This window comes from Ctenopharyngodon idella, chromosome 14 (genome assembly GCF_019924925.1).
Source record: "Ctenopharyngodon idella isolate HZGC_01 chromosome 14, HZGC01, whole genome shotgun sequence".
NCBI lineage: Eukaryota > Metazoa > Chordata > Actinopteri > Cypriniformes > Xenocyprididae > Ctenopharyngodon > Ctenopharyngodon idella.
This window is the reverse complement of record NC_067233.1, coordinates 19,259,768-19,284,795: the sequence shown is the minus strand read 5'-3', so window position 1 is coordinate 19,284,795 and position 25,028 is coordinate 19,259,768. Positions and strand designations below refer to the sequence as shown.

At 35.3% G+C, this 25,028-nt stretch overlaps 1 protein-coding gene across 6 annotated transcripts in view; it reads left to right on the top strand.

Moving 5' to 3' along the window:
• slc44a1b (solute carrier family 44 member 1b) overlaps positions 1-24,991 on the top strand; it is a 38,397-nt gene extending 13,406 nt beyond the window's left edge. For 4 of the 6 annotated variants that reach the window (XM_051918256.1, XM_051918255.1, XM_051918254.1 and 1 more), the window contains 12 exons: positions 1,242-1,378; positions 3,244-3,337; positions 3,437-3,606; positions 4,009-4,098; positions 4,852-5,018; positions 5,119-5,305; positions 6,415-6,583; positions 8,338-8,494; positions 13,518-13,601; positions 13,720-13,857; positions 17,767-18,003; positions 19,546-24,991. In XM_051918256.1, the coding sequence (XP_051774216.1) occupies positions 1,242-1,378; positions 3,244-3,337; positions 3,437-3,606; positions 4,009-4,098; positions 4,852-5,018; positions 5,119-5,305; positions 6,415-6,583; positions 8,338-8,494; positions 13,518-13,601; positions 13,720-13,857; positions 17,767-18,003; positions 19,546-19,881 (1,966 nt within the window). In that variant the 3' untranslated portion in view covers positions 19,882-24,991. The remainder of the gene's footprint in view (positions 1-1,241; positions 1,379-3,243; positions 3,338-3,436; positions 3,607-4,008; positions 4,099-4,851; positions 5,019-5,118; positions 5,306-6,414; positions 6,584-8,337; positions 8,495-13,517; positions 13,602-13,719; positions 13,858-17,766; positions 18,004-19,545) is intronic. The other 2 variants (XM_051918259.1, XM_051918258.1) reach the window with 2 other exon arrangements.
• The last annotated feature ends 37 nt before the right edge of the window (positions 24,992-25,028 follow it).

Sequence of the window (25,028 nt, the reverse complement as noted above, 5' to 3'; positions counted from 1 at the left end):
GAATAAGTGTTGATATGTAAACATGGGTAGTTATATGGTAATGTGTTTATAGTTATATATAACAAGCTCTGGACTGGGACCCCAAAACATTCAAAAGTTGGGGTTAGTGAGATATATTTTTTTAAATAAATTAATACTTTTATTCAGCAAGGATGCATTAAGTTGATCAAAAATGACATTAAAGACATTTATAATGTTACAAAAGATTTCTATTTCAAATAAATGCTGTTCTTTTGAACTTTCTATTCATCAAAGAATTCTGAAAATCAGCATATTAGAAGGATTTCTTAAGGATCATGTGACACTGAAGACTGGAGTGATGAAAATTCAGCTTTGATCACAGGAATAATATACATTTTAAAATACATTCAAATACAAAACAGTGATTTTAAATTGTAATAATATTTCACAACATTTCTGTTTATACTACATTTTTGATCAAATGAATGCAGATTTGGTGAGCATAAGAGACTGAAAAAACATTTTACATTTTTTAGATTTTTTAAAAGTTTAAAAAACTTTTGAACGATAGTGTATGTCTATGTAGTAAATTAAACTTTTATTATAAAAGAAGAAATTCCTATTTTTCATGATATGTCCCTGTAAAACTGTTTCCAGTTTTATTTTCATGATTCAAGAAGAAAAACCTAAAAACATTAATTTTGTCTCTAATCCTGTATTCTAAAAGATCAACCTGTTCTAGATAGCTGAAGGTGTAGTTTGCATATCTGAATGCTATTCCTGTCAAATCTTTTCACATTAGACTTCTCTGAGGACAGATCTGGGCTAGGTTCTTACAGTAAACCTCTTCTGTGGCCAGACCATTTTGACAGGATCTGTGCTAATGCTGAAGTGCTCTTTCCTCAAGCGTGTGCATCCCCTGCTACTGACAGTCTGTTTTTGTGCTGAGCACACAAGACAATGGGTCTCTCGTCCCCGCGTGGGCGCCGTGCCCACTTCACACCACATGAAAAGCTGAAGTAAAGCCACGGCCACATAGAAGGCTTGGCTCATAAACAAGCTCTCAGTACCCCTCTGCCAAAAAACTGGGCTGAACAGTCCTGTGACAAAAAAAAACTGCTGTTCAGAGTCGATCTTTATCGCACAGTGCTGTGTTTTAAGTCCCACTGTGGTATCAGATCAGACACCATGAAATAAACAACTTGTTTTGGTATTTAGTTTGTCATCAGATTTTAGGTTAGATACTTCTTGAAAATGAGACTTTGTGGTTTTATTCACAGATTCGTCTTTTTCCTGGATCCATGCAACATAGACATCATTCAGAGGAAGATTAAGTCCTTGGCACTGTGCGTGTCACAATGTCCCACCGAGGAACTGGCGACTTACTACGACCTCAAGAGGTTTGCCATGATGAATGGTGAGTCGTCGCCCAGTTAGTTATTGTGGGCATGTAACGTCATCGTCACAGATATAATGCCAGGATATTGACTGGACATAAATCAATGGGAAAGACAAAGGCATTCCTCATATATATGGTCATGACCCCCAGTGTGTGTCTTTTCACAGTGTTCTTTACTCAGGGGCTCCAACAAGAGCAACACACACACATAGATATAGACATATGTTCCTGTCAGGCAAAGCCAGTAAGACCCGGTTGAGTTAACTAAACAAAGATTCCACTGACCCATCTTGCTGTAGTGTCTCTGTTATTTACAGTCCAGTTGGGTTTGACACGTTCCATCTGACACTAAGGGAGAACATGAATGACGACATTGTTTCCCTGGAGTTTCTCTCTGTTTTCTGTGCATGAGGACAGTTCATTATGTTTCTGGAGCTCACATTCATATTAAATGTGTAGTGAGTTGACAATTTAAAGGGTTAGTTCACCCAAAAATAAAAATTCTGTCATTAATTACTCACCCTCATGTCGTTCCACACCCGTAAGACCTTCATTCATCTTCGGAACACAAATTAAGATATTTTTGATGAAATCTGAGAGGTATATGACTCATCCATAGACAGCAATTTAATAACCACTTTCAAGGTCCAGAAAGGTACTAAAGAGATCGTTAAAACTGTCGATGTGACTGCAGTGGTTCAACCTTAATTTTATGAAGCGACGAGAAAACAAAAATAATGACGTTATTCAACAATCTTATCTCTTCCCTGTCATTATCCTTACATAGGTGATGCAGTAAGCACAGTGTAGGCTTCTGTGTTTACGTCCGAATGTTGGCTCAGTATTGGCCAAAGGTGATCATGTGAGCAGCAGGACGCGTGCATGTGATGCTGACGCAGGAGCCGGCCAATAATGAGTCAGCGTTCTGACGTAGACCTGTAGGCACTTGACGTAAACAGCCTATGAGAATGACACAGAATGGAAGATATTGTTGAATAAAGTAGTTTTGCTTTTGCGCACAAAACATATTCTCGTCGCTTCATAAAATTAAGGTTGAACCACTGCAGTCACATCGACTATTTTAACAAAGCCTTTAGTACCTTTCTAGACCTTGAAAGTGTCGGTCAAATTGCTGTCTATGGACGAGTCATATACATCTCGGATTTCATCAAAAATATCTTAATTTGTGTTCCGAAGATGAACAAAGGTCTTACGGGAGTGAAATGACATGAGGGTGAGTAATTGACAGAATTTTCATTTTTGGGTGAACTAATCCTTTAATTATTGACCTTAATATCTCATTACACTTCCCTGCTGAAAAGTCCAGATAAAACCAGTTTCTGATGGTAGCTGATGTCAGTGTTATTTTGTGTTATCTTTCTCTTATTGAGACTAATCTCAACTGATTGGCCCTGTTTACAGCTGGTATTAAGATGCGTTAAGATCACAAGTAGATGAGGGAGACGCATCCCCGTTCACACCTGGTGTTTTAACCCGTCTCTTTTGTCCACTTTCAACCACTTCTGTCCTGATTTATTTGACCAAAACACATAAAATTAGGTGTGATCAGGGCCATTGTTTGGTTTATTGTCCACCTTAAAGGTATCGTTCACCCAAAAATAAAAATAAAAAATTAATTTACTCAACCTCAAGTTGTTCTAAAATATGTATGGAAGTCAATGGGGGCCAGCAACTTCAAAACATTCTTCAAAACATCTTCTTTTGTGTTCAACAGAACAAAGAAACTCATATAGGGTTAGAACAACTTGAGGGTGAGTAAATGACCATTTTTATTTTTGGGTGAACTATCCCTTTAGGCTAGCATGAGCTAGCATTATAGGGGTGATGTTGTGTATATAATGCATCTTTTTGTTCTCTTTTAGGATCTGAGCTTTGTTCGTACGAGTTACCTGGTCATAAGTACCCACAACTTCCCGAGCGCTTTGATAAGTGTCCCAAACTTCCAGTACCTGAGAGGTATGAAGCAAACTCTTGACAAACAAACTCCCCCTATAAACTCCAGCTCTTTTCCCCCTTGATCTGTCCTCTGTCTTCTGGCCTTTTCTATCTCTGCAGCAAAGCTCTTCCAGTGTTTAACCGCTGCACGCCAGTGGATATCTCCTGCTATGCTAAGTTTGCTGAAGCGGTGGTCACGTTTGTCAGTGATAACAGCATGTTAAACAGGCTGATTGCCGGGGTGGCGGCCAGCAAAGAGATCATTGTTGGGCTGTGTCTGCTGGCGTTAGGTAACCGTCTACTCTCTCTGGCTCTCTGGTTGCTGCTGCTGCTGAGGCTCATTTGATTCAATTTTCTTATGTGTTTATCTGTAAAATGAGTTGAAATGGATAATTATGGTCCCTGATATCAATATCAAATCAAGGATAATTAAGTTGTACATTATTAAGCATTAACAAACAAGCATCTAAATAAAAAACTCACTATTGTAATTATTGCAGTGTTCTGAGCCACTATCAGATGAAGGCTGAAGTATTCTATCATCCCTTTAAGATAATGTGAAACAGCATTTGCAACACATTTAAATTCCATAATACAGTGCTTTTAGATTAAGATTAAGAATATCTTAATCTGATTTTAATCCATTTTAGAGTGTTCCTCTAACCGCTAATCCTGTTTTGTGCATGCTGCAGTTTTGTCTATGATCCTCATGGTAATCATTCGCTACATCTCTGCTGTCCTGGTTTGGATCCTCACTGCACTGGTGGTTCTGGGTTCTTTGGGCAAGTCTGCTTTCTCTGATCTTTTCTCACTTCCTAAACTGAGAATGACATTGTTTTTTTTTTTTTTCATTTGCATGTACTGTTCCTGAGGGCAAAATAGCACAATAGTGCAATCTGATTAATTGGACAGTTTAGCCAGTTGTTGTTGCCCAAAGTTAGCAGTTTTTAATGATCGTGAATGATAAAGTCTGATATTTTATTTTATTTTAATTTGTTTATAATTTTTATATATAATATTGTTATTTTACATTGGTTTTATTCTATTGTATTTTTATTTGATTTTTTGATTTTATTGTTTTATATTTTACTTTGTTATATTTTAATTTGTTTTATTTATTTTGTTATTGTTTATTTTATATTTTATTCTATTTTCTTTTCTTTGTTTTTATTTTGTTTTGTTATTTTCCTCAATATATTAACAATATATTCTTTGCCAGGTTTCAGAAGTACTAAACAATTATTCATCTTAATACTGTAATTTACTTAAACTTACAATTCTTATAATTTTTGATGTCTGATTTCACTTCCGTTTCCAATATTTAGAGTGAATTGAATTTTGGCTTGAAAAACAGACTAAACGGTATTGATTTATATCACTCGTCATATAATCATATTGACTGTCATCCATAATAATTATTATGTATCTGTTCAGAGAGGATGCACCGTAATCAAACACCATTAACAGTGTGTTTTATTCTAGGCTTACACCTGTTTTTGCAGTGTTGAATGTGAATTTGGCGTGTTCTTTCTCAGGAGGCACCAGCGTTTTGTGGTGGTTATATATAGACTACAGAATGACGATGAATGAGACCATGTCTAAGGATCTGAGGGAAACAGAAGAACCCAATGGTGGCATGAAGACCCCCAAAGATCATGCTCAAGGACTGCTCATCTATGCAGTTTCAGCGACTGTGTTCACTGTAAGCTCTCAAAGAAATGAGGAAATGAAATACGAGAGAGATCTCTGCTGGTGTTTTTGGCTGTGTCATGCTGCTAATTTCCATCTTTCTGCTCCCGCAGGGAATTTTGTTGCTTCTGATGTTGTTTATGAGGAAGAGGGTTGCCCTGACCATCGCCCTGTTCCACGTGGCAGGAAAAGTGTTTATCCACCTGCCGCTGTTGGCACTGCAGCCCTTCTGCACCTTCCTCGCTCTTTCTCTGTTTTGGGTCTACTGGATCATGGTCCTCCTCTTTCTCGGCACCACTGGTGAGATGATCATGGCTGTGGGTTTAAAAGAGATATTTCACCTAAAATTCATTTAACTACCCTCAACTTTGTTTTACATGCTTCTTTCTTCCATAATTTTCATCACAGAGTGCTTTCAGTGTATGGGGAAAAAACAGCATGAATATTGTATAAACTTTTTCATTTTGTTTTCCAAGGAAGAAAGAAATTAAAATCGGTAATGGAATGATTTGAGGGTAAATGTTGTCAGACTTCTCATTTTTGGTTCAAATGCTAACTTGCAATGTACTAAATTGCAATCTATTGCAGTTTGATTAATTGGACAGTTTTAAAACCATTATATTTTACTTTTTGCATTTTTTTTATTTTGCTCTGTTCTGTTTTATTTTATATTGTTTTGTTTTTTATTATGTTATTTGTATTATTTTTCTTTTGGTCTATTTTTGTTTCATTGTTATTTTATTATTATTTTTTTTTTCTCAAACAGTATATTCAAAAGGTTTCGAAAAGAACTAAATCTAATTTTACTTAAACAGATTCCATTTAGTTTAAATGGTATTTTTGCTTAAAAACAGACTAAACAGTATGGATTTATACTATCACTCATCATATAATTATATAATTTATCCCTTAAACTTATGAATGTGTACTTTGAACTATAGATATGGAAAAGGGCATGTTAATATAATTTTAGGAATTTACAGAGCCCCGCACATGACATGCAAGAAAAAAAATTAAATCGTACGCACGATTTACTAATTCGTTCCTTCGATTTACTAAATCGTGTGCACGATTTACTAATTTGTTAGCTCGATTTACTAAATTGTGCGCACGTTTTAGTAAATCGAGGGAACGAATTAGTAAATCGTGCACATGATTTAGCCTACTATTTTTTTCCTGCATGTCATGTCCGGGGCTCCGTAGGAATTGCTTGGCTTTGCAGTTTTTTTTTTTTTTTTTCTTAGGACATAATATGTACAAGGCTTAAAATAGCCTTCTATTCAAGTCATTTTGTACAGATAATGTGGGACATTTATGTTGCAGCACAAATTTTAAAGGTGTATTATTATTGCAGAAAGTTCCTTAAAAGCAAAAATCTCAGACTGCAGCTTGTGCGTTCCTGTCCACAGGGAACCCGGAGAAGAATGAGGATACTGGCGTGGTTGAGTTCAGGCTCACAGGAGCGCTGCAGTACATGACCTGGTACCACGCTGTGGGACTGATCTGGATCAGTGAGTTCATCCTGGCCTGTCAGCAGATGACCGTAGCCGGTGCTGTGGTAACCTACTATTTCACAAGGTCTGTATTTGTAGTGAATATTTTTCTCAAATGCCACTGGTCAACAATTTGTTGTTAAAGGTGCAGTAAGTGATTTCTGAAAAAGCTGTTAAAAGTGGATCGGACTGAGCAGCAGTGTGTAAATGCACTCATGATGCGTGAGGAGAGAGAGTAAGCAAAAGGGAAGATTTGAAGAAAGACTAGAAAGAGAGATGACTGAGAGTCAAACAAGAAAAGGTCAGAGGAATATCACTGGGGAAAAAAAGGGTTATGATCAGGCAAGGTTGTAGGTTGATTTCCACAAAATTGTGGCACTTTGAACATTTCTGTTTACTTGATCAGTCTGACATTTCAACCTTTACAATGCAATTTGGCCATTAAAAGAACATCTATTATTTTGTAATACTCTATTAGTTTTTGAAATGACTTTGAATAAACATAAGTATGTTTATAATTGCATTTGTCTTCAACTAATCCTGTATTCATGGTTCTTGAAATAGCTCACAGTTATAGTTATAGTTTTATAGTAATTTCTATTTATTAGTTTGAGCTATTTTAATACTTTAAGTTAAAGGGATAGTTCACCCAAAAAAGAAAATTCGTTTCATTTACTCACCCTCAATTTGTTCTAAACCTGTATAAATTTCTTTGTTCTGCTGAACACAAAGAAGATATTTTGAAGAATGTTTGTAACCAAATAGTTGTGGGGCACCATTGATTTCCATAGTATGGAAAAAATACTATTGTGTCATACTATTAAGTCAGTGGTGCCCCACAACTGTTTGGTTAAAAAGTAATTTCTTTAAAACAATGTTTTCTGATAAATCATGCACCATAAAACCAGCATCAGTAGAAATGCGCAATTTTGACTTCATGCAGTCTTTAAAGGGGTTATGAACTGCCTTTTTTTATTATTTTATAATATTTCCTGAAGTGAAATTCCTTTGATCGCTTTCTATAAATAATTGAAATAACAGATTATTTTAATGCTACTAAGAGGAATAATGTGAAGTTGACATTTTAGTCACTAGCTTGATTTACTGACGCATAAACAGCAATAAAGGATTTTGAGACAAAGAACGTCTGACTGTACATGAATCATTACATATCAGAAATGACTGATCACAGATTAGGCATTAGAAGTAGCATGTTTACTTACATGTTGTGGCATTACTGTCAGGTCCATATGATTTTATATATGATTTACCAGTGAAATGTACTGAAACAAACAAACAATGCTCTACTGAGACATTCACATAGTTGAAAATAAATAACCACTTTCCATCATTAGGATCCTTTGGAGGGTAATGCTATTTTTTGTCCAGTGATCCTTTGTCTCTCTTCTCATCTCACTAACGCAACAGTGGGCGGGGCCAAAGATGTGATGATGTAGAAGTAGGCGTTGATCTGATTCATTCATCGCACTATTACCTCATAATGTGACAAAATCTGAAATGAGTCATTTTCCGAGCTTGGTTTCAATAAAAGCTGTTTTTGGACTAACTAGGAAGTTTTGAGTTCTGAAACTTACAGGATGTTTTTATAATGGCCTCTTACATGTCAAAAGATCAAGAAAAATTTGATTTCTCAATTCATGACCACTTTAAGAATAATAGTTATATACTACTATGGCTAAAAACGTTAAATAAACTGGAGTAAGTTTAAGCCAATAATTGCATTTGCCTTCAAAGTAATCCTGTATTCATGGAGTTGTTCTTAAAATAGCTCACAGTTATAACCTTGAAAGATGAGAAATTTATTTCATATCCATTCAGGGACAAAACCAAACTCCCGGTGACTCCCATCCTGTCATCAGTGCTGCGGCTGGTGCGGTATCACCTGGGCACTGTGGCCAAGGGCTCCTTCATCATCACCCTCGTCAAGATCCCACGCCTCATTCTCATGTACATCCACAACCAACTCAAAGGCAAGGTAAGGACACCGCTCACTTGACATGTCCTTGGGTTGTTGGATCTAAATTGCAAATCTCTCTTGTTGCAAGAATCTTAACTGACATCATGCATGTTTATGCTTATGGCAGGCAGTTTTCATTAGGACAAGAAAGTGCTTATGTTGTGCTTTGGACAATTACATCAGCAATTAACTAAATAGTAAGATGTTGTCAAGGAGTATTATGCTAGCATTATATATTTTTTGCATTTAAGTCATTTCATGGTGGAGACAGTGTTCTTTCAGCTTTATTGATATACTAGTATAGTTTTTAATATTTTGAATTAGATTTTTTTTTTTTATATTTTCTTTTTTCACTTTAATGTAAAAATTTTAAGAAACTTCAAAGTTTTAGTAATTTTGTTTTTTGTCATTTTTATTTTTGTTTAAATATGTATAGTTTTATATTAATTTGTGTGTATGTATATGTGTGTGTGTGTGTATGTATGTGTGTAATATATATATATATATAATTATATTATATACACACACACACACACACACACACATACATACACACAAATTATATATATACACATATACATATACAGTGGGTACGGAAAGTATTCAGACCCCCTTAAATTTTTCACTCTTTGTTATATTGCAGCCATTTGCTAAAATCATTTAAGTTCATTTTTTTTCCCTCATTAATGTACACACAGCACCCCATATTGACAGAAAAACACAGAATTGTTGACATTTTTGCAGATTTATTAAAAAAGAAAAACTGAAATATCACATGGTCCTAAGTATTCAGACCCTTTGCTGTGACACTCATATATTTAACTCAGGTGCTGTCCATTTCTTCTGATCATCCTTGAGATGGTTCTACACCTTCATTTGAGTCCAGCTGTGTTTGATTATACTGATTGGACTTGATTAGGAAAGCCACACACCTGTCTATATAAGACCTTACAGCTCACAGTGCATGTCAGAGCAAATGAGAATCATGAGGTCAAAGGAACTGCCTGAAGAGCTCAGAGACAGAATTGTGGCAAGGCACAGATCTGGCCAAGGTAACAAAAAAGTTTCTGCTGCACTTAAGGTTCCTAAGAGCACAGTGGCCTCCATAATCCTTAAATGGAAGACGTTTGGGACGACCAGAACCCTTCCTAGAGCTGGCCGTCCGGCCAAACTGAGCTATCGGGGGAGAAGAGCCTTGGTGAGAGAGGTAAAGAAGAACCCAAAGATCACTGTGGCTGAGCTCCAGAGATGCAGTCGGGAGATGGGAGAAAGTTGTAGAAAGTCAACCATCACTGCAGCCCTCCACCAGTCAGGGCTTTATGGCAGAGTGGCCCGACGGAAGCCTCTCCTCAGTGCAAGACACATGAAAAAACACCTGAAGGACTCCAAGATGGTGAGAAATAAGATTCTCTGGTCTGATGAAACCAAGATAGAACTTTTTGGCCTTAATTCTAAGCGGTATGTGTGGAGAAAACCAGGCACTGCTCATCACCTGTCCAATACAGTCCCAACAGTGAAGGGGTGTTTTTCAGCTGCAGGGACAAGGACGACTGGTTGCAATCGAGGGAAAGATGAATGCGACCAAGTCCAGGGATATTCTGGACGAAAACCTTCTCCAGAATGCTCAGGACCTCAGACTGGGCCGAAGGTTTACCTTCCAACAAGACAATGACCCTAAGCACACAGCTAAATAACGAAGGAGTGGCTTCACAACAACTCCGTGACTGTTCTTGAATGGCCCAGCCAGAGCCCTGACTTAAACCCAATTGAGCATCTCTGGAGAGACCTAAAAATTGGCTGTCCACCAACGTTTACCATCCAACCTGACAGAACTGGAGAGGATCTGCAAGGAGGAATGGCAGAGGATCCCCAAATCCAGGTGTGAAAAACTTGTTGCATCTTTCCCAAAAAGACATGGCTGTATTAGATCAAAAGGGTGCTTCTACTAAATACTGAGCAAAGGGTCTGAATACTTAGGACCATGTGATATTTCAGTTTTTCTTTTTTAATAAATCTGCAAAAATGTCAACAATTCTGTGTTTTTCTGTCAATATGGGGTGCTGTGTGTACATTAATGAGGAAAAAAAAAATGAACTTAAATGATTTTAGCAAATGGCTGCAATATAACAAAGAGTGAAAAATTTAAGGGGGTCTGAATACTTTCTGTACACACTGTATATATATATATATATATATATATATTATATTAGTTTTTAATAATTTTATTTGTTTCAGCTACACTTAAAGTTAAACTAAACAAAAATGAGAAATGTTGCCTTGACAACTAGCTGAAATAAAATGTGTTTTTAAAATTATATATAATATTTTATTTTAGTTAAAGGCATGGTTCACCCTAAAATTAAAATTAAGTCATGATTTACTCAACCTGTTGTCATTCTAATGCCATATGTCCTTCTTTCTTTGATGGACCACAAAAGGAGAATTAAAAAAAAATAAATAAAAAGTATCCCACTCATCCATATAATGGCAGTGAAAGCAACCAGCATCAAGCTTTTTTTTAAAAAAAGATGCAAGAGTATCACAGAATGATCCCATGTGATGTGCTATGTATTCCAAATCTTTAGGGGTATATGAAAGGGTTTGATGAAAGACAAAACGAACCGTTGGTCTTCTTTGCACCAGAAAAAGCACACAAGTTGTGAGAAATCAAGGTTAATAACAACAAGACATGAAATTCAACACCTAGAAATCCAAAAAAAGTATCCTCGTACTTTCTTCACTGAGTCAAATATCACCGGGCCGGAACTCCATTTGTCTGATGACAGTCAGAATGACAGCTGACGGATGCAAACATGATAACTTCTTGTTATGACAAACACAAGAGATATATTCACCTCAGAGAAGAAAGCACATGGATTGTATTTAATGCGTTTTTGTTAATCTCGATTTCTCACAACTTGTGTGCCTTTTCTTGGTGAGATGAGTGAACTGCAGCCCTAAAAGAATCTCACGAAAGCACACGTTGAGCACGGAAGACCAACAGCCAAGTTTCGTTAAATAATTTTTGTTAAATAATACATACAATTTTGTTTTGTTTTTCACTAAACCCTATCGTATAGCCCCAGAACACTTGGGATATACGACATGGGATCTTTCTGATACTTTTGCGTATTTTTAAAAAGCTTAATGCTGGTCGCACCATCGCAATTTACTGCCATTATATGGACGAGCACGAGCGGAACATTTTTAAGAATTCTCCCTTTGTTGTCCAAAAAACAAAGAGTGACACAAGAGTGAGTAAATGATGACAAAAATTTAATTTTAGGGTGAATTATCCCTTTAATGTTTAGTAATTTAGTAACAAAAATGATTTTTTTTTTTTTTTTTTTTTTTTTTATGGTTTTAGTTTTAGTTAAAAATAATCCTGGATGAAGAGCACATTTTAATGAAGAATTAAATATAATGTTATAGAATAACATTTACTGATAAATTGTGCCCAATAAAACCACCGTCAGTAAATATGCTTAATTTTTACTTTGTGCAGTCTTTAAGAATACTAGTTATTAGGGGTGTAACAGTACACAGAAGTCATCATTTGGTACATACCCCAATTTTGGGGTCACGATTCAATGCAAGTGCGGTACAACAGGAAAAGCAACAAACAGGAAAAGCAACAAATTTCTTTTCATTTATTTTGAACAGACACCTAGTGGCGTTTAGTCTCCCTGAGGTATTTGGTACAGTACAGCCTCCATAAGAGTATTAAGTATGAAGCAGTAAACAGAATGCACATAGGTCATGTTTTTTTAGGGCTGATAAAAAAAACAACAACAGATTCCTGATTGCTTAAAATAAAAAATTAAGGAATTGTTAATAGATTGACCAATTCTGCGAGGTAAAATGCAATGGCTGTTTTCAAACTTATTGGTTTGATTAATGTGTTGTGCGTAGCCTACCTGTCATTTTCTTTGCATGTGACAGTTCATTAACATACGCGACAATGGCGGATGCACAAAGTTCAATATTAAATTTTTTCAAGAAATTACGGAGAGATGAGCGAGATAAAGAGCCTACTTCACCTTTCCATGAGGAGACAGTGAGTGAAGTGGCACTTGAGGCTTCCCATTTCCAGGACATGCATATTTCATCACTGAACTTTAGTAGTGAGACTTAGACCACACAAATTGCCACAATGCCAAATGATTTTTTTCTCATTATAACAGCGGAAACAACTTAAAATACTGTCATTTATGGTCATACAGATCAGGACATCATTCGAAACTGTAAAGGGTCTATTTTTATTTGTGTACACTCACAGTAAAAACAAAAAAGTGCTTTTGTAAAATCGAGAAAACAAACGGGAAGCCGCTTTTTATTGTCTAAGTTTGCTTTCCGTGAAGTTTGTGGAGTGCGTCACAAAAATGAATCAAACCTCAGCGTATAGGCTACTTGCAAGCTCTTGCGTGCCATCTGAACTCACCTGTTTTGGGTTGGTGCATAGATAGACTCTTCTGCTGTTTTTCCTGTTGTGGCGGTTAGCAAACAGCGTTGCATTACTGCACGCGCCCCCTTTTGGATTGTAGTGTGGTTCGCCTGTGACTGACTGTATTCGTCGTCTGACTGTAGGCACCGAACCGTATAATATGTATTGTGATGGTTGGGGATGAATACATGTACCGTTACACCCCTACTAGTTACATATAATTGCTTAAACTGAAAAATGTTGCTTTGGGTTTTTGAATCAGCAGTCAGATGATCATTACTTTTCTTGCCTGAAAATGTTTTTCTAAATACTTAGTTTGGTATTTTCTAGTGTTTTAGGTGGGTATCTTTTACACTGCAAGTTAATGCTGCAAGCTATTTATTACTGTCCTCTCGGGTTCCACTTAGGTGACGTATCATTTACTTGATATATGGCTGGGGATCTTGGGAATATAATGAACTCTAATAGATATCAGCACCAGCTTTATAGAGGCAGATTTAGAGCATTAAGGAAGAGGCTGACAAATGTGCAACAGACATTCACTGTGAGTAACATTTTCACTTGCTCTGATTCTTTTCCATGTTACACACCCCACAGGAAAATGCTTGTGCACGCTGCATGCTGAAGGCCTGTATCTGCTGTCTGTGGTGTCTGGAGAAGTGCCTCAACTATTTGAATCAGGTACGTCAGTTGATGGATCACTCATTGCAAGTTGAGGTAGAAATTGTAACTTATTCAGATGTTCTGTGTACTTTTTTAAAAGAACTGTGATCTAATAATTCTTGTCATCTGTTTCTAGAATGCTTATGCGGCGACGGCCATAAACAGCACCAGTTTCTGCACCTCGGCCCGTGATGCCTTCATGATCCTGGTGGAAAACGCTCTTAGGGTGGCAACCATCAACACCGTTGGAGATTTTGTTCTCTTCCTGGGCAAGGTGAAGGACAGATGAGTTTTGATAATATATTAAGAAAGATAAATGATGCAAGATAAACTGTTTCATTCAGTGTTTTGAGGAGTGTCGTTTTCTTTTGTATATTGCCATCAGTGTTGGGTAAGTTAATCTAAAAAAGTAATTAATTACTAGTTACTAATTACATATTCAATAGTGTAATTAGATTACTGTACAAATTACTCTCTCCAAAAAGTATTTAATTACTTATTACTAATTACTTTGGTAACACTTCAGTATAGGGAACACATATTCAATATTAACTACGACTTTTCCCTCAGTAAACACCTAATTTACCTCTTATTAATAATTAGTAAGCTAGTTGTTAAGTTTAGGTATTGGGTAGGATTAAGAATGTAGAATATGGTCATGCAGAATAAGGCATTAATATGTGCTTCATAAGTACTAGTAAACAGCAAATATTCTAGTAATATGCATGCTAATAAGCAGCAAGTTCAGAGGAAACTATTGTGCTCTCAATTGACAAAAAGTTCCTTGTCCTTCAGGTGCGTAGAGCCGAGAAAATACTTGAGCAAAACAGAAAAAATAGCTGACCGCACACTGAATCCAATAAAGACTGAAGAGGTCTAGAAGTACAAAATTTATTTTATAAATTGCATGGTGCAATAAAGTACAAAGTGCAGGTGAATTAAAAACAAATGAGCATGAGCAGACGTTTCAGCAAACTGCTAACCTCAGTGCTCAGTATGCAACAAACAATCACACTCTTTCTAGAAAGACAAGCAAGTCAAAGCAATCAGCTGAATCCAATTGTCATGATCATCAGTTAACACAAGTATCAATCAATTAACACAAGTGTCACTGCAAGAGAGTCTAAAAGTTAACAAACATGGCACAAAGTAATGAGAAAAAAAAAAAAAAAAAAAAAAAAAAAATATATATATATATATATATATATATATAATTTGCAACAATTTCTTGTCTCTATCTCTGCCTCTTCTATGGGGTAAAATCCTCTCGATGCCCAGGAACATCATGTCAGACAAAGAATGTTTAGCAAGATTGAAGTGACGATAAATAGGAGACGTATCATCCTGTCTACAAGTTGCATTTGTATGTTCAATCATTTTAGTGCGTAACACATGTGTGGTTTTACCAACATATACCAGAGAACATGAACAAAGGGATAAGCAAAGTCTGAGGGATAAGCTTGTTCATGCAGACACTCATGTATCTTCTCTGACGACCCTAGTTGATGCCCAGGGTAATTTTCCATGCTACAAGTGTACTTCTTGCACAAAATATGTCAAATGTCAATCATTTACACATCCTCGTACACAAAAAAACATACAAGATTAAACAGCTGATAACTTGCAAGAGTACGTATATAATTTATATTATTATTTGTTCATGTTCTCTGCTAGACCTTTTCAGTCTTTACTGGATTCAGTGAGCAGTCAGCTATTTTTTTCTGTTTTGAATAAGCAACTAGTTAAAAGACCCTAAAATAAAGTGTTACCATTCTTTCAAATAAATAATATAAAACTACATAAATTATTCTGGTCACACTTAGGGTCCAATTCTCACTATTAACTAACTATTAACTATGACCTTTGCCTCAATAAACTCCTAATTACTGCTTATTAATACTTAGTAAAGTAGTTGTTAAGTTTAAGTATTGGGTAGGATTAAAGATGTAGAATAAGGTCATGCAGATTAAGGCATTAAAATGTGCTTTTTAAGTACTAATAAACAGCCAATATCCCATGCTAATATTCATGCTAATAACCAACTAGTTAATGGTGAGAATTGGACACTAAAGTGTAACCATTATTCTTATTAACTCACCAAAGTATTTAAAGTGAGGAGGATACATAAAAACATGCATTTTTAACATTAGCCTTTAAAATTTTATGTTAAATCCACTATCCACAGTCTATACACAGTATTTAGTTCAATTACTTCAGAAGTAACTATAATTAAATTACAGAAAAAATAAGAGTAATCCCTTACTTTACTTTTTCAAGGGAAAAGTAATTAAATTACAGTAACTAATTACTTAGTAACTAGTTACACCCAACACTGATTGCCATACACTACCATTTTAAGTTTGAGGTCAGTAAGATTTTTCAAATGTTTTTTGGGGGAAAAAATTATCTTTTTCACCAAGAATGCATTTATTTGATCAATTATTCTGATACAGTAAAACAGCAACATTGTTAAATATGATTATGATTTAAAAGAATAACTGTTTTCTATTTTAATATATTTTAAAATGTCATTTATTCCTGTGATGTGAAGCTGAAATTTACTCCAGTCTTCAGTGTCACATGATCTTTCAGAAATCATTCTAATATGCAGATTTGCTGCTCAAGAAACATTTTTAGTATCAGTGTTGAAAACTGTTGTGCTGCTTAATATATTTTTGTGAAAAGCGTGATCAATGTCCCTTTCAGGCAAGTCATTTCACTCGGCGACCATCTTTGAAATGCCTCTCGGGTAGCTATTTTAGACATGCAAGTGCAGCTCCCATCTCTTTGAACGAGGAAACATCAAATTCTCCAAAGCTGTTCACCAAGATTACAATTAAATTTCATATTTGACACAACCAATGAAATCTGACAACAACTTTCTGATACATTTTGTTTCTAAACGCTCAAATCGTAACAAAAAAATGCATTTTTTTTAGGCTGGATTAGCTAATGCGCATGTGCAGTCCTAAGCATGTGTCTCAGAACACTGACTTTTTCTATAGCAACCGGAGCTTCTAACAGCAACTGCAGTGATGCAATGACTTTACTAATTGATGATTGGCTCTTTTATTTAGAAGGCGGGACTTATTCGACCATATTGCGCGTTGCACTTTCTCCCATTATCATCATAATATGAGTGCACCATCTTTGTATATCTAAAGTCTTTAGCATTATACTTTTTTCATGATTCAAGAACAGCATTTATTTGAATGCCTTTAAAAACAACTTTACTGTCACTTTTGATCAGTATAATGTATCCTTGCTGAATAAATGTATTAATTTCTTTACAAAAAATCTTGCTGACCCCAAACTTTTGAATTGTAGTTTGAATCCAGCAAAACTCATTTATTATTATTATTAATAATAATAATAATAATAATAATAATAATAATAATTCTGTTTAAAGTTTATTCGTATTAAAAGATTTTTAATAAAGCAAGGCCAGATTTAGTTAGAGATTTTCTATTGAAGGTAAACTTTAAAAACCTTTTTTTTTTTTTTTTGACATTTACATTTTAGTCTGTTTTACCCGTTGAAAATAGCCAAGGTAGCTGGCGTGGCGTTAAATTATAAAAAAAACTTATTTATTAAAACATTTTGTATATACCCATGTGTACAAAATAAACAGGAAAAATATTTCTAATACATTTTAAATTTTAAATGATTAAATTGCTGCTAAAATTTTATTTGTCAACTTTTATGACCTCAAACAGACATGAACTACAAGTCACAAGCTTACGCAAGTTTAGACCAGCATGAATTCTCATGGTAGTTCAAGCTTGTGGTTGTGCAGGTGTGGCTGGACCAATCCTGCTCCTGGAAAGCCACTGTTCTGCAAAGTTTAGCTCCAACCCCAATTAAACACACCTGAATCAGTTAAACATGGTCTTACTAGGCATACTAGAAACTTCCAGGCAGGTGTAGAGGCAAGTTGAAGCTAAACTCTGCAAGACAGTGACAATTGTCCTCCAGGACTGAGTTTGGACACCCATAGGCTGGACCAATGTACTTATGCTAACAGAATCTTACTGGTTAAGCCGTTTCACCATCTTTCTGTTGAAGCTGATTTACCAAGAATGCTTTGATGGTCAAGTAACCCACGCTGTAAGCTAAAACCTTTTCAGCAGAATTTTTTTCTTGGTTGTTATACCTGCTAATTGAGCATTTGGGTACCATGCAGGTCCTGATCGTGACGTGCACGGCATTCGCTGGGGTGTTAGCGCTGAACTATCAGAGAGATTACACCGAGTGGGTCCTGCCGCTCATCATCGTGTGTCTGTTCGCGTTCCTGGTGGCACACTGCTTCCTGTCCATCTTCGAGATCGTAGTGGACGTGCTCTTCCTCTGCTTTGCCATCGACACCAAATACAACAATGGCACACCTGGGAGGGAGTTCTACATGGACAAGGCCCTGATGGTGAGTCGACGCTGAAGAGAAGGTTGCAGACTATCTGTGCAATCTCTCCTTCTGTCTGCCTCTGTCTCCTTCTGTGTTCTGGATGCGAACACCATAAATAGTCTCAGTGTTGAGAGCACACTTGCCATCTGAGTCACGTTTCTGTTTTGTGTTGTAGCTTCATTCGTTCTTTTGAATGCAGGCTCTCTGCTGACCTGGATACGTTAATATTTTAAGATTCAGATGGTGTCCCAGATATTCTCTCTGGACAACTTTCAACTTTTGTTTTGAAAAGCTGGTTGATTTTGCTAGGGGAAAAAACTCACACAAGGCTGGTTTCTTGTGCACTCTTATGAAAGCTGCTTTCTCCTTCTCACATAGTCAGCCAAATCGTGTAGCCAACAGCTTTGTGAAGTCAAAAGAGAAGACTTGAGCCTTGAGGTGCTACACAGAATCACGGCACTTCAAATATGCAAAGTCACTAGCCGTAAAGGTTGTAGCACAGCAACAGACTTTGGAACTGCTTTCCTTCTGAGAGCTGCTTTGGTTAAAAATATCTGTTCAGTCTGCAATTACTGGCACCATTTGGTGGGAAAGCTGTTTTCCAACTGCGCACTAAGGAGCTGTACACCAGTTTGCTTGAAAATGGTGTTCTGGTATAAGAAATGTGAAATACTATTTGCAGTTGGTATGAATCTGATGATCTGACATAATTCGTGGAAGTGATCTGCTATTGGTGACGTATCATTTATTTCACAAAATCGTCATTCCACAAGGTAAAGTGAAAATGATGTTATGGTTTTTTGGAAGTAGTTCACGCAAAAACAACTGTAAAGCAACATTTTCAACAGATATTTTCAGAATTAAGCATCTTATTATTAGCATTTCTTGCTATGCATCTGCAATAGACAGACATTTAAAAAAAAAAAATAGCATATTGTAAATAAAGCTATAATAAAATTTTAGGATCATTATATTTGTTTTTTTGCATATTGATAATAATTTCATAATAATTAAGCACATATTCCCCAAAAAATTGTCAGTTGATCATGCATCCAGATGTTTTATAATTGTATAATTCAAATTATTCTCAGTGGTGATTCTCATTACTGTAATAGAGTAATTTTATTGTATTAAAATACTGTAAAGATTTTAAAGATTTTGATAGATTTTGATACATTTTAAGGCAGAACAACAAATACTACCAACATGTGTAAATATATATATATATATATATATATATAATGTTTGTATTATTTGTTGTTCTGCATTTAATTTGTTGACTTAAATACAAAAATCTTGTATGATTTATTTATTGAAAATAAGATATATAAAAATATATATTATTTAGATTTTTTTTATATAAAAATATAATTAAAATATATAAAAAGATAGACCACGGTAATGACAATTACAACATGATTAATTATCATTAGAATGTCTTAATGCTTCTCACATAAATCTTGGGAAATCTTGAGAAATCAAGCAAATCATAGCAAAAAAACCCTATAGGAAGCAGCTGTACGGGACTGTAGTTTGATTTATTACTTTCATCTCCTGCAGGAGTTTGTGGAGAACAGCAGGAGGTCAATGGCGATGGAGGAGCGGGGGCGCAGCAAGCGCGCCCGTCCCAAGGAAGAGGTAGAGTTGACGGAGGTTAAGGCCATGGTGAGTGGTGACGTGGGTGTGGCAGGGCCGGAGTGGCAGGACTTACAGGAGTTCCACCTGTACTATCTGCTGCTGTGTGTGCTGCTGGACTGGGCCCTGACGGAGCACAATCTGGTGCTCTGCCTCACACAAGACATGATCATCTTCCTGTCTGTCTGCCTGCCCACCTCCACCCTCTTCTTCTTGGTCACATTGCTCCAGAACATACCGGTTGCTGTTGCTGCATGCTGACTAACGCTTCCTCACCTCCTTCTATCATTTCATCCATCTTTCTATGCATCGCACAGTGCATGAGCATTTTTTATCAGTGGATTATTATTATTTTTTTAATCTTTTTTTCATTCCATTCTTGCCTCTTCTTTTTTTACTGACTGTCTTGAACTCATATGGCGGCTATAAACTGTACTTATATCCGTGGCCTTAAAAACACCATGTTGCTCTTTGGAGGGAAGATAATTGAAACTGCACTTTTCAAGTTTTTGTACTATTATTAGACATGTAGTTTTCCTGACACTAATTGAGAGATATATCTGCAAGAAATATGCCTAAAATATAAACTTTTTTTTTTTTCTTATAAAATTGATATAAATTTAACCCTAAACTCTTGATGTTGAAGAAGTTCATGGTCATTTTAAAAATTCACATTATTTGTCAACTACCCATATGTTCTCTGTATTCCTGAAATCTGTTATTATAACTGTTGTTGGTGTGTTTTATACGGAGGAGAATCTGGTTTCAAGACAGCCTTTACCATCCATCATAACACCCTGTCAATATGCATGGCTTCTTACACCTGCTTTTTGCAATGCCATTTTAACCCATTTTTTTGCCATTCTGCTCCTTGAAAACTGATGAAGTGGACTAACACCTCCAGATCCAGATCAGATGATTGGTTGTTGGTTTGTTTGGAAGTAATAAGACTAATGACGTGTTTTTTTTTTTTCCTGTAGGCTCCTGGGACAAGCTCTGCTTGACCAAAATCAGCCCATGGGACTTTTTAAAGACATTCCAAAATGTTTATTTTTACCAATGTGTAACATGTTTACTATGGTTTCACTCCAGGGAATACAATATTTTAATAAGAAACTGTAAAAAATGAAATAACAATGTAATGAAGCACTTTATATTGGAGCGCTGCATATTTTAAAAAGCCTGATGCATTTTTCGTAGTGATGTCCTTTTTATAAGACTAAAAAAACCCAGTTGCCATCTAGTGAAACACAGTATTAATAATGTCTAGAATCACTGTTTTTATTATGTCAATTTTTCATAACAAACTTTTTTTTTTTTGCGTTTATGAGAAACCCACATACTGCAGTGCAGCACTTGTTCTTTTTATTTCTTTTAATCCAAATACTGAAGCATCTACGCTTTTTATTTCTTAATTTAAAAAAAAAAGAAAAAAAATGCTTGGTTGTGTTATTTTACTAAAATAACGTTACCATGTCTGAAAATGAAGTCCGAGGGCCTTTCACTTCTGTGTAAAAAGACTGGTTGGTTGCTTTCCCTCCAATGGTGGTGATTTTAGTTTGTTTCTGAGTTGTGATGAAACTGTAAAGGTCAGGGTTTTTTTTTTTTTACTGCTGTGACTGTTAGTGTCGGAAGAAACTGGGTCGAGTTACCTTAAACTGGGAGGAAGATGTTAATGGTTTCTAACTACAATCCACAGTTGCTGTAACTGAGTATGAGTGACATTTACAACAAAAAGCACATACAAAAAAACAAAGAAATATATTACACAATATGTTACACTACCAGTCAAAAGATTGGAATCATTAAGATAATACAGTAAAAACAGTAATATTTGAGAAATATTATTACAAATAATAATAAAAAAAAATACTGTTTGAATATTTTTAAAATGTCCTTATTCCTGTGATGCAAAGCTAAATTTTCAGCATCATTACTCCAGTCTTCAGTGTCACATGTTCCTTCAGAAATCATTCTAATATGCTGATTTGATGCTTAACCATTTGTCATTATTATCAATGTTGAAAACGGTTGTGCTGCTTAATATTTTTGTGGAAATAGTGTCACTTTTTCAGGATATGAGGTTCAATGTACAGCATTTATTTGAAATAGAAACATTTTGTAACATTATAAATGTCTTTATTGTAACTTTTGATCAATTTAATGGATCCTTAAGAAAAAAAGTATTCATTTCTCTTTTATTTAATCTTACTGCAAATGTTTGAATGGTAGTGTATCACTGTTTCCATAAAAACATTAAGCAGCACAACTGTTTTCAACAGTGATAATAATCAGAAATGGTTCTAGAGCAGCAAATCTGCATGTTAGAATGATTTCTGATTTCTGAGATCATGTGACACTGAAGACTGGAGTAATGATGCTGAAAATCACATTTTAAAATATTAAAATAGAAGTTATTTTTTTTCAAATAGTAATATTGTAAAATGTTATTAAAGTTTTTACTGTATTTTTGATCAAATAAGTGTAGCTTTGGTGAGCATAAGAGACTTATTTCAAAAACATATATATATATATAAAAAAAGAATTGTAATGATTCCAAACTTTTGACCGGTAGTGCACGTAGAAATGGTTTGTTAGCTTAACAGCTAATTCATAGCAATTCATCCTTCAGAAAAATGCAAGGACTCCTGTTCGTAAATCAGCAGTGGGGCAATTCTGGTGCTGTAATGTGGCTTGACATTGTCTGTGGTAGTTAAAGTAACATGACTTTGCCTCCTTTGACTGAAATTGAATGCATGAGCATCTATGATGGTGATCCACAGCATAAAGCACTGATCTCTCCTTGGGTGCGATTCCTCATCCAACATGTAGGGGTAAAATGGTGAAATGTTGCCTTTTCTTTTTTTGGGAGATATGTACTAATGTTAGCTTTTACATAGTTTTACAGATTTATCTTTAGATCAAGTAATTAATTTCATTTGTCCTCTTTTGCTTTGCAACCCATGGAGAATTTGGTCGCATTAAGCTAGACGTCTAGGGGCACCGACTTTCATATCTGCATCAAACTTAAGTCTTCCTAGTCGTGCAAAGTATCTTGAAAGGAAACGTCATTTTATTTTCTGCTAGACAGTGGGAGATGAAGAGAGTCACACAAAACTTGCATTTTGCCTTAACCAATTGAGTGAATGTCGCCCCCTGCTGGATTACATAGATTAGTTTAGTGCAACACAGGACTCGGAATGGAAACCGTTCATAAGCCTTAAACAGATCTAACCATTCACAGTAATTTAACTAACCCATCGAATGACAGAACGTGGTAGATGCGGCTGAGGAGAATATATAATTTATTTACGCACAGATGAATCTGCAGTCTGTTTTTTTTTTTTTTTTTTTTTTCTAACAAATGTCGGATTTAGCAAAAATGTCTGTGTGTGCAGTTTTTGTATGGATGTTTTGAACATGTCATGTTACATATTGATAAATATTGACTGAGGAATAGAGTTTTTTTCTTTATTACTTTAATTCCATGTTTTCGTGTCTTGCATTGGAGGGAAATGTTGTGAATTGTGTTAAAATGAGGGGATCTTTTTGGGAGGGTTCAGAAATGAACACAATGTACTTATGAGATATTAAGAGCATGAATTAAGAAAAAAAAAATCTAGGAGATTTAACATTTGCCACACACAACTTATGCTGAAAGCATGTTAAATATTGCACTAAGATGGCATCCATTAAACACAGAGATGAATTAAAGATATCTGTAAAACATTTATAGTTCAAATCGTCTTATAGCGCATTCAATATAGAGATGTTTCATAAATGTTTAAAGAAAATGTCAACAAAATTGTCTTTTAAATGCTTGACGTTGCAGTTTCTGGTTACGCAACCCACAGTTTTATCAGGTAACATAAACTTGATGACTGTACAAGTAGGTTGTGATTAAAGATGAACAGTGGAACTTGCCTTTTAGGGTGAATCTCACAAAAACATGTTACCCCAAAATCAAAAGGAAAAAAAAAAGAAAACAAGAAATTATTTTGCATGAAGAAAACTAGAACCATTAAGGTTATTTGTAATTGTGACATTATTTTTATGAGAATTCGGAGGGAAAATGTGCTTAATTTTCCTTACTGTAATGCATCTGGATGTTTTAATTTTAAGGTTTTGGCCATTACTACATTATTATTATTATTATTATTTAACAATTATTTTTATTTAAATCAGCACAAAGGCAGGGATATGTTCCCTTGAGAGGTATAAATGAAATTTAGAACATTTTTTATATATATACAAACACACACACACACACACACATTATATATATATATATATATAATGTGTGTATATATATATGTGTGTAACCCTTTATAAACTTTAATAAACCATTTTTTTAATTGATTATTTTGAAAATTGTGCTTAATTGTCATACAATAATGTCACAATGAAAAAAAAAAAAAAGTTTTGTTTATGCAAAAATACAGGTTTTGTGAGATACATCTTTTAATGCTAAACTAAAATCAGTTTTTTTTTTTTTTTTTTTAAACTCAAAATTATTGAACCTTGGGATTTGGGCAGGAAAACTGACCTTACAATGGGCATTTACTGCCCAAGTGTTTTTTTTTTTTTTTATGGATACCATTGTCATAATCACTGGAACAGGATCTTTTTGGCCTCAAACATTGGCTTTGGCTCACAACTCCACTTTATATTGCCAAATGTGCACAAAAGGTTATGTAAGCAGTGCACAAACTCTCTCTTATGCTACCTGGTTGAAAACCAGTTAGCTTTTGTTTTTGTTCACAGCCTTTTTCTTCTTTCTCGAAATGACTGAAAACATCTCAGTAACAGCTGTGACATCGCTAGTCCTGTCAGTGTGTATTAGAAAGAGACAGACGAGCTGTGCTTAGAGGCAAGCTAGTAAAACGCGCACACACACACACACACACACACACACACACACACACACACACACACACAGATGACCTGCATGCTCCTGACCTGGGATTTTTCTAACTCTTTAAAACAATGAGCCATTTTTGTAGGAACGTGAACTGTTTGGCATTAGAATACATGTGACTTAACACTGATAGAACAATAGCTTTATTATGCGACAAGCCACTGTTTTTATTTTTCGAGGTGAGATTGTGAGTCTGTTTCTCCTCTTTATTTTGGGAAACTGTGCTTCTGTTTTTGTCACACGGGGGAATAGGCTGATTCTGTTATCAGATAAAGTCATGGATAGGCAATACATCAGTTTACTCCTCTGGTGTGATATTAGCTATTAGCTCTTACCTGCAGTAAAGTTGTTTGTAACATTGAACTAAGTTTTTGTTGATTTGTTTGATTTTTATATTTATGATTTCATATGTATCCTGTTTTTTAAAGTAATAAAATGGGGAAAAAATGACAATGTTTCTTCAGTGTCAGCTGTTCAGACAGATTTTACA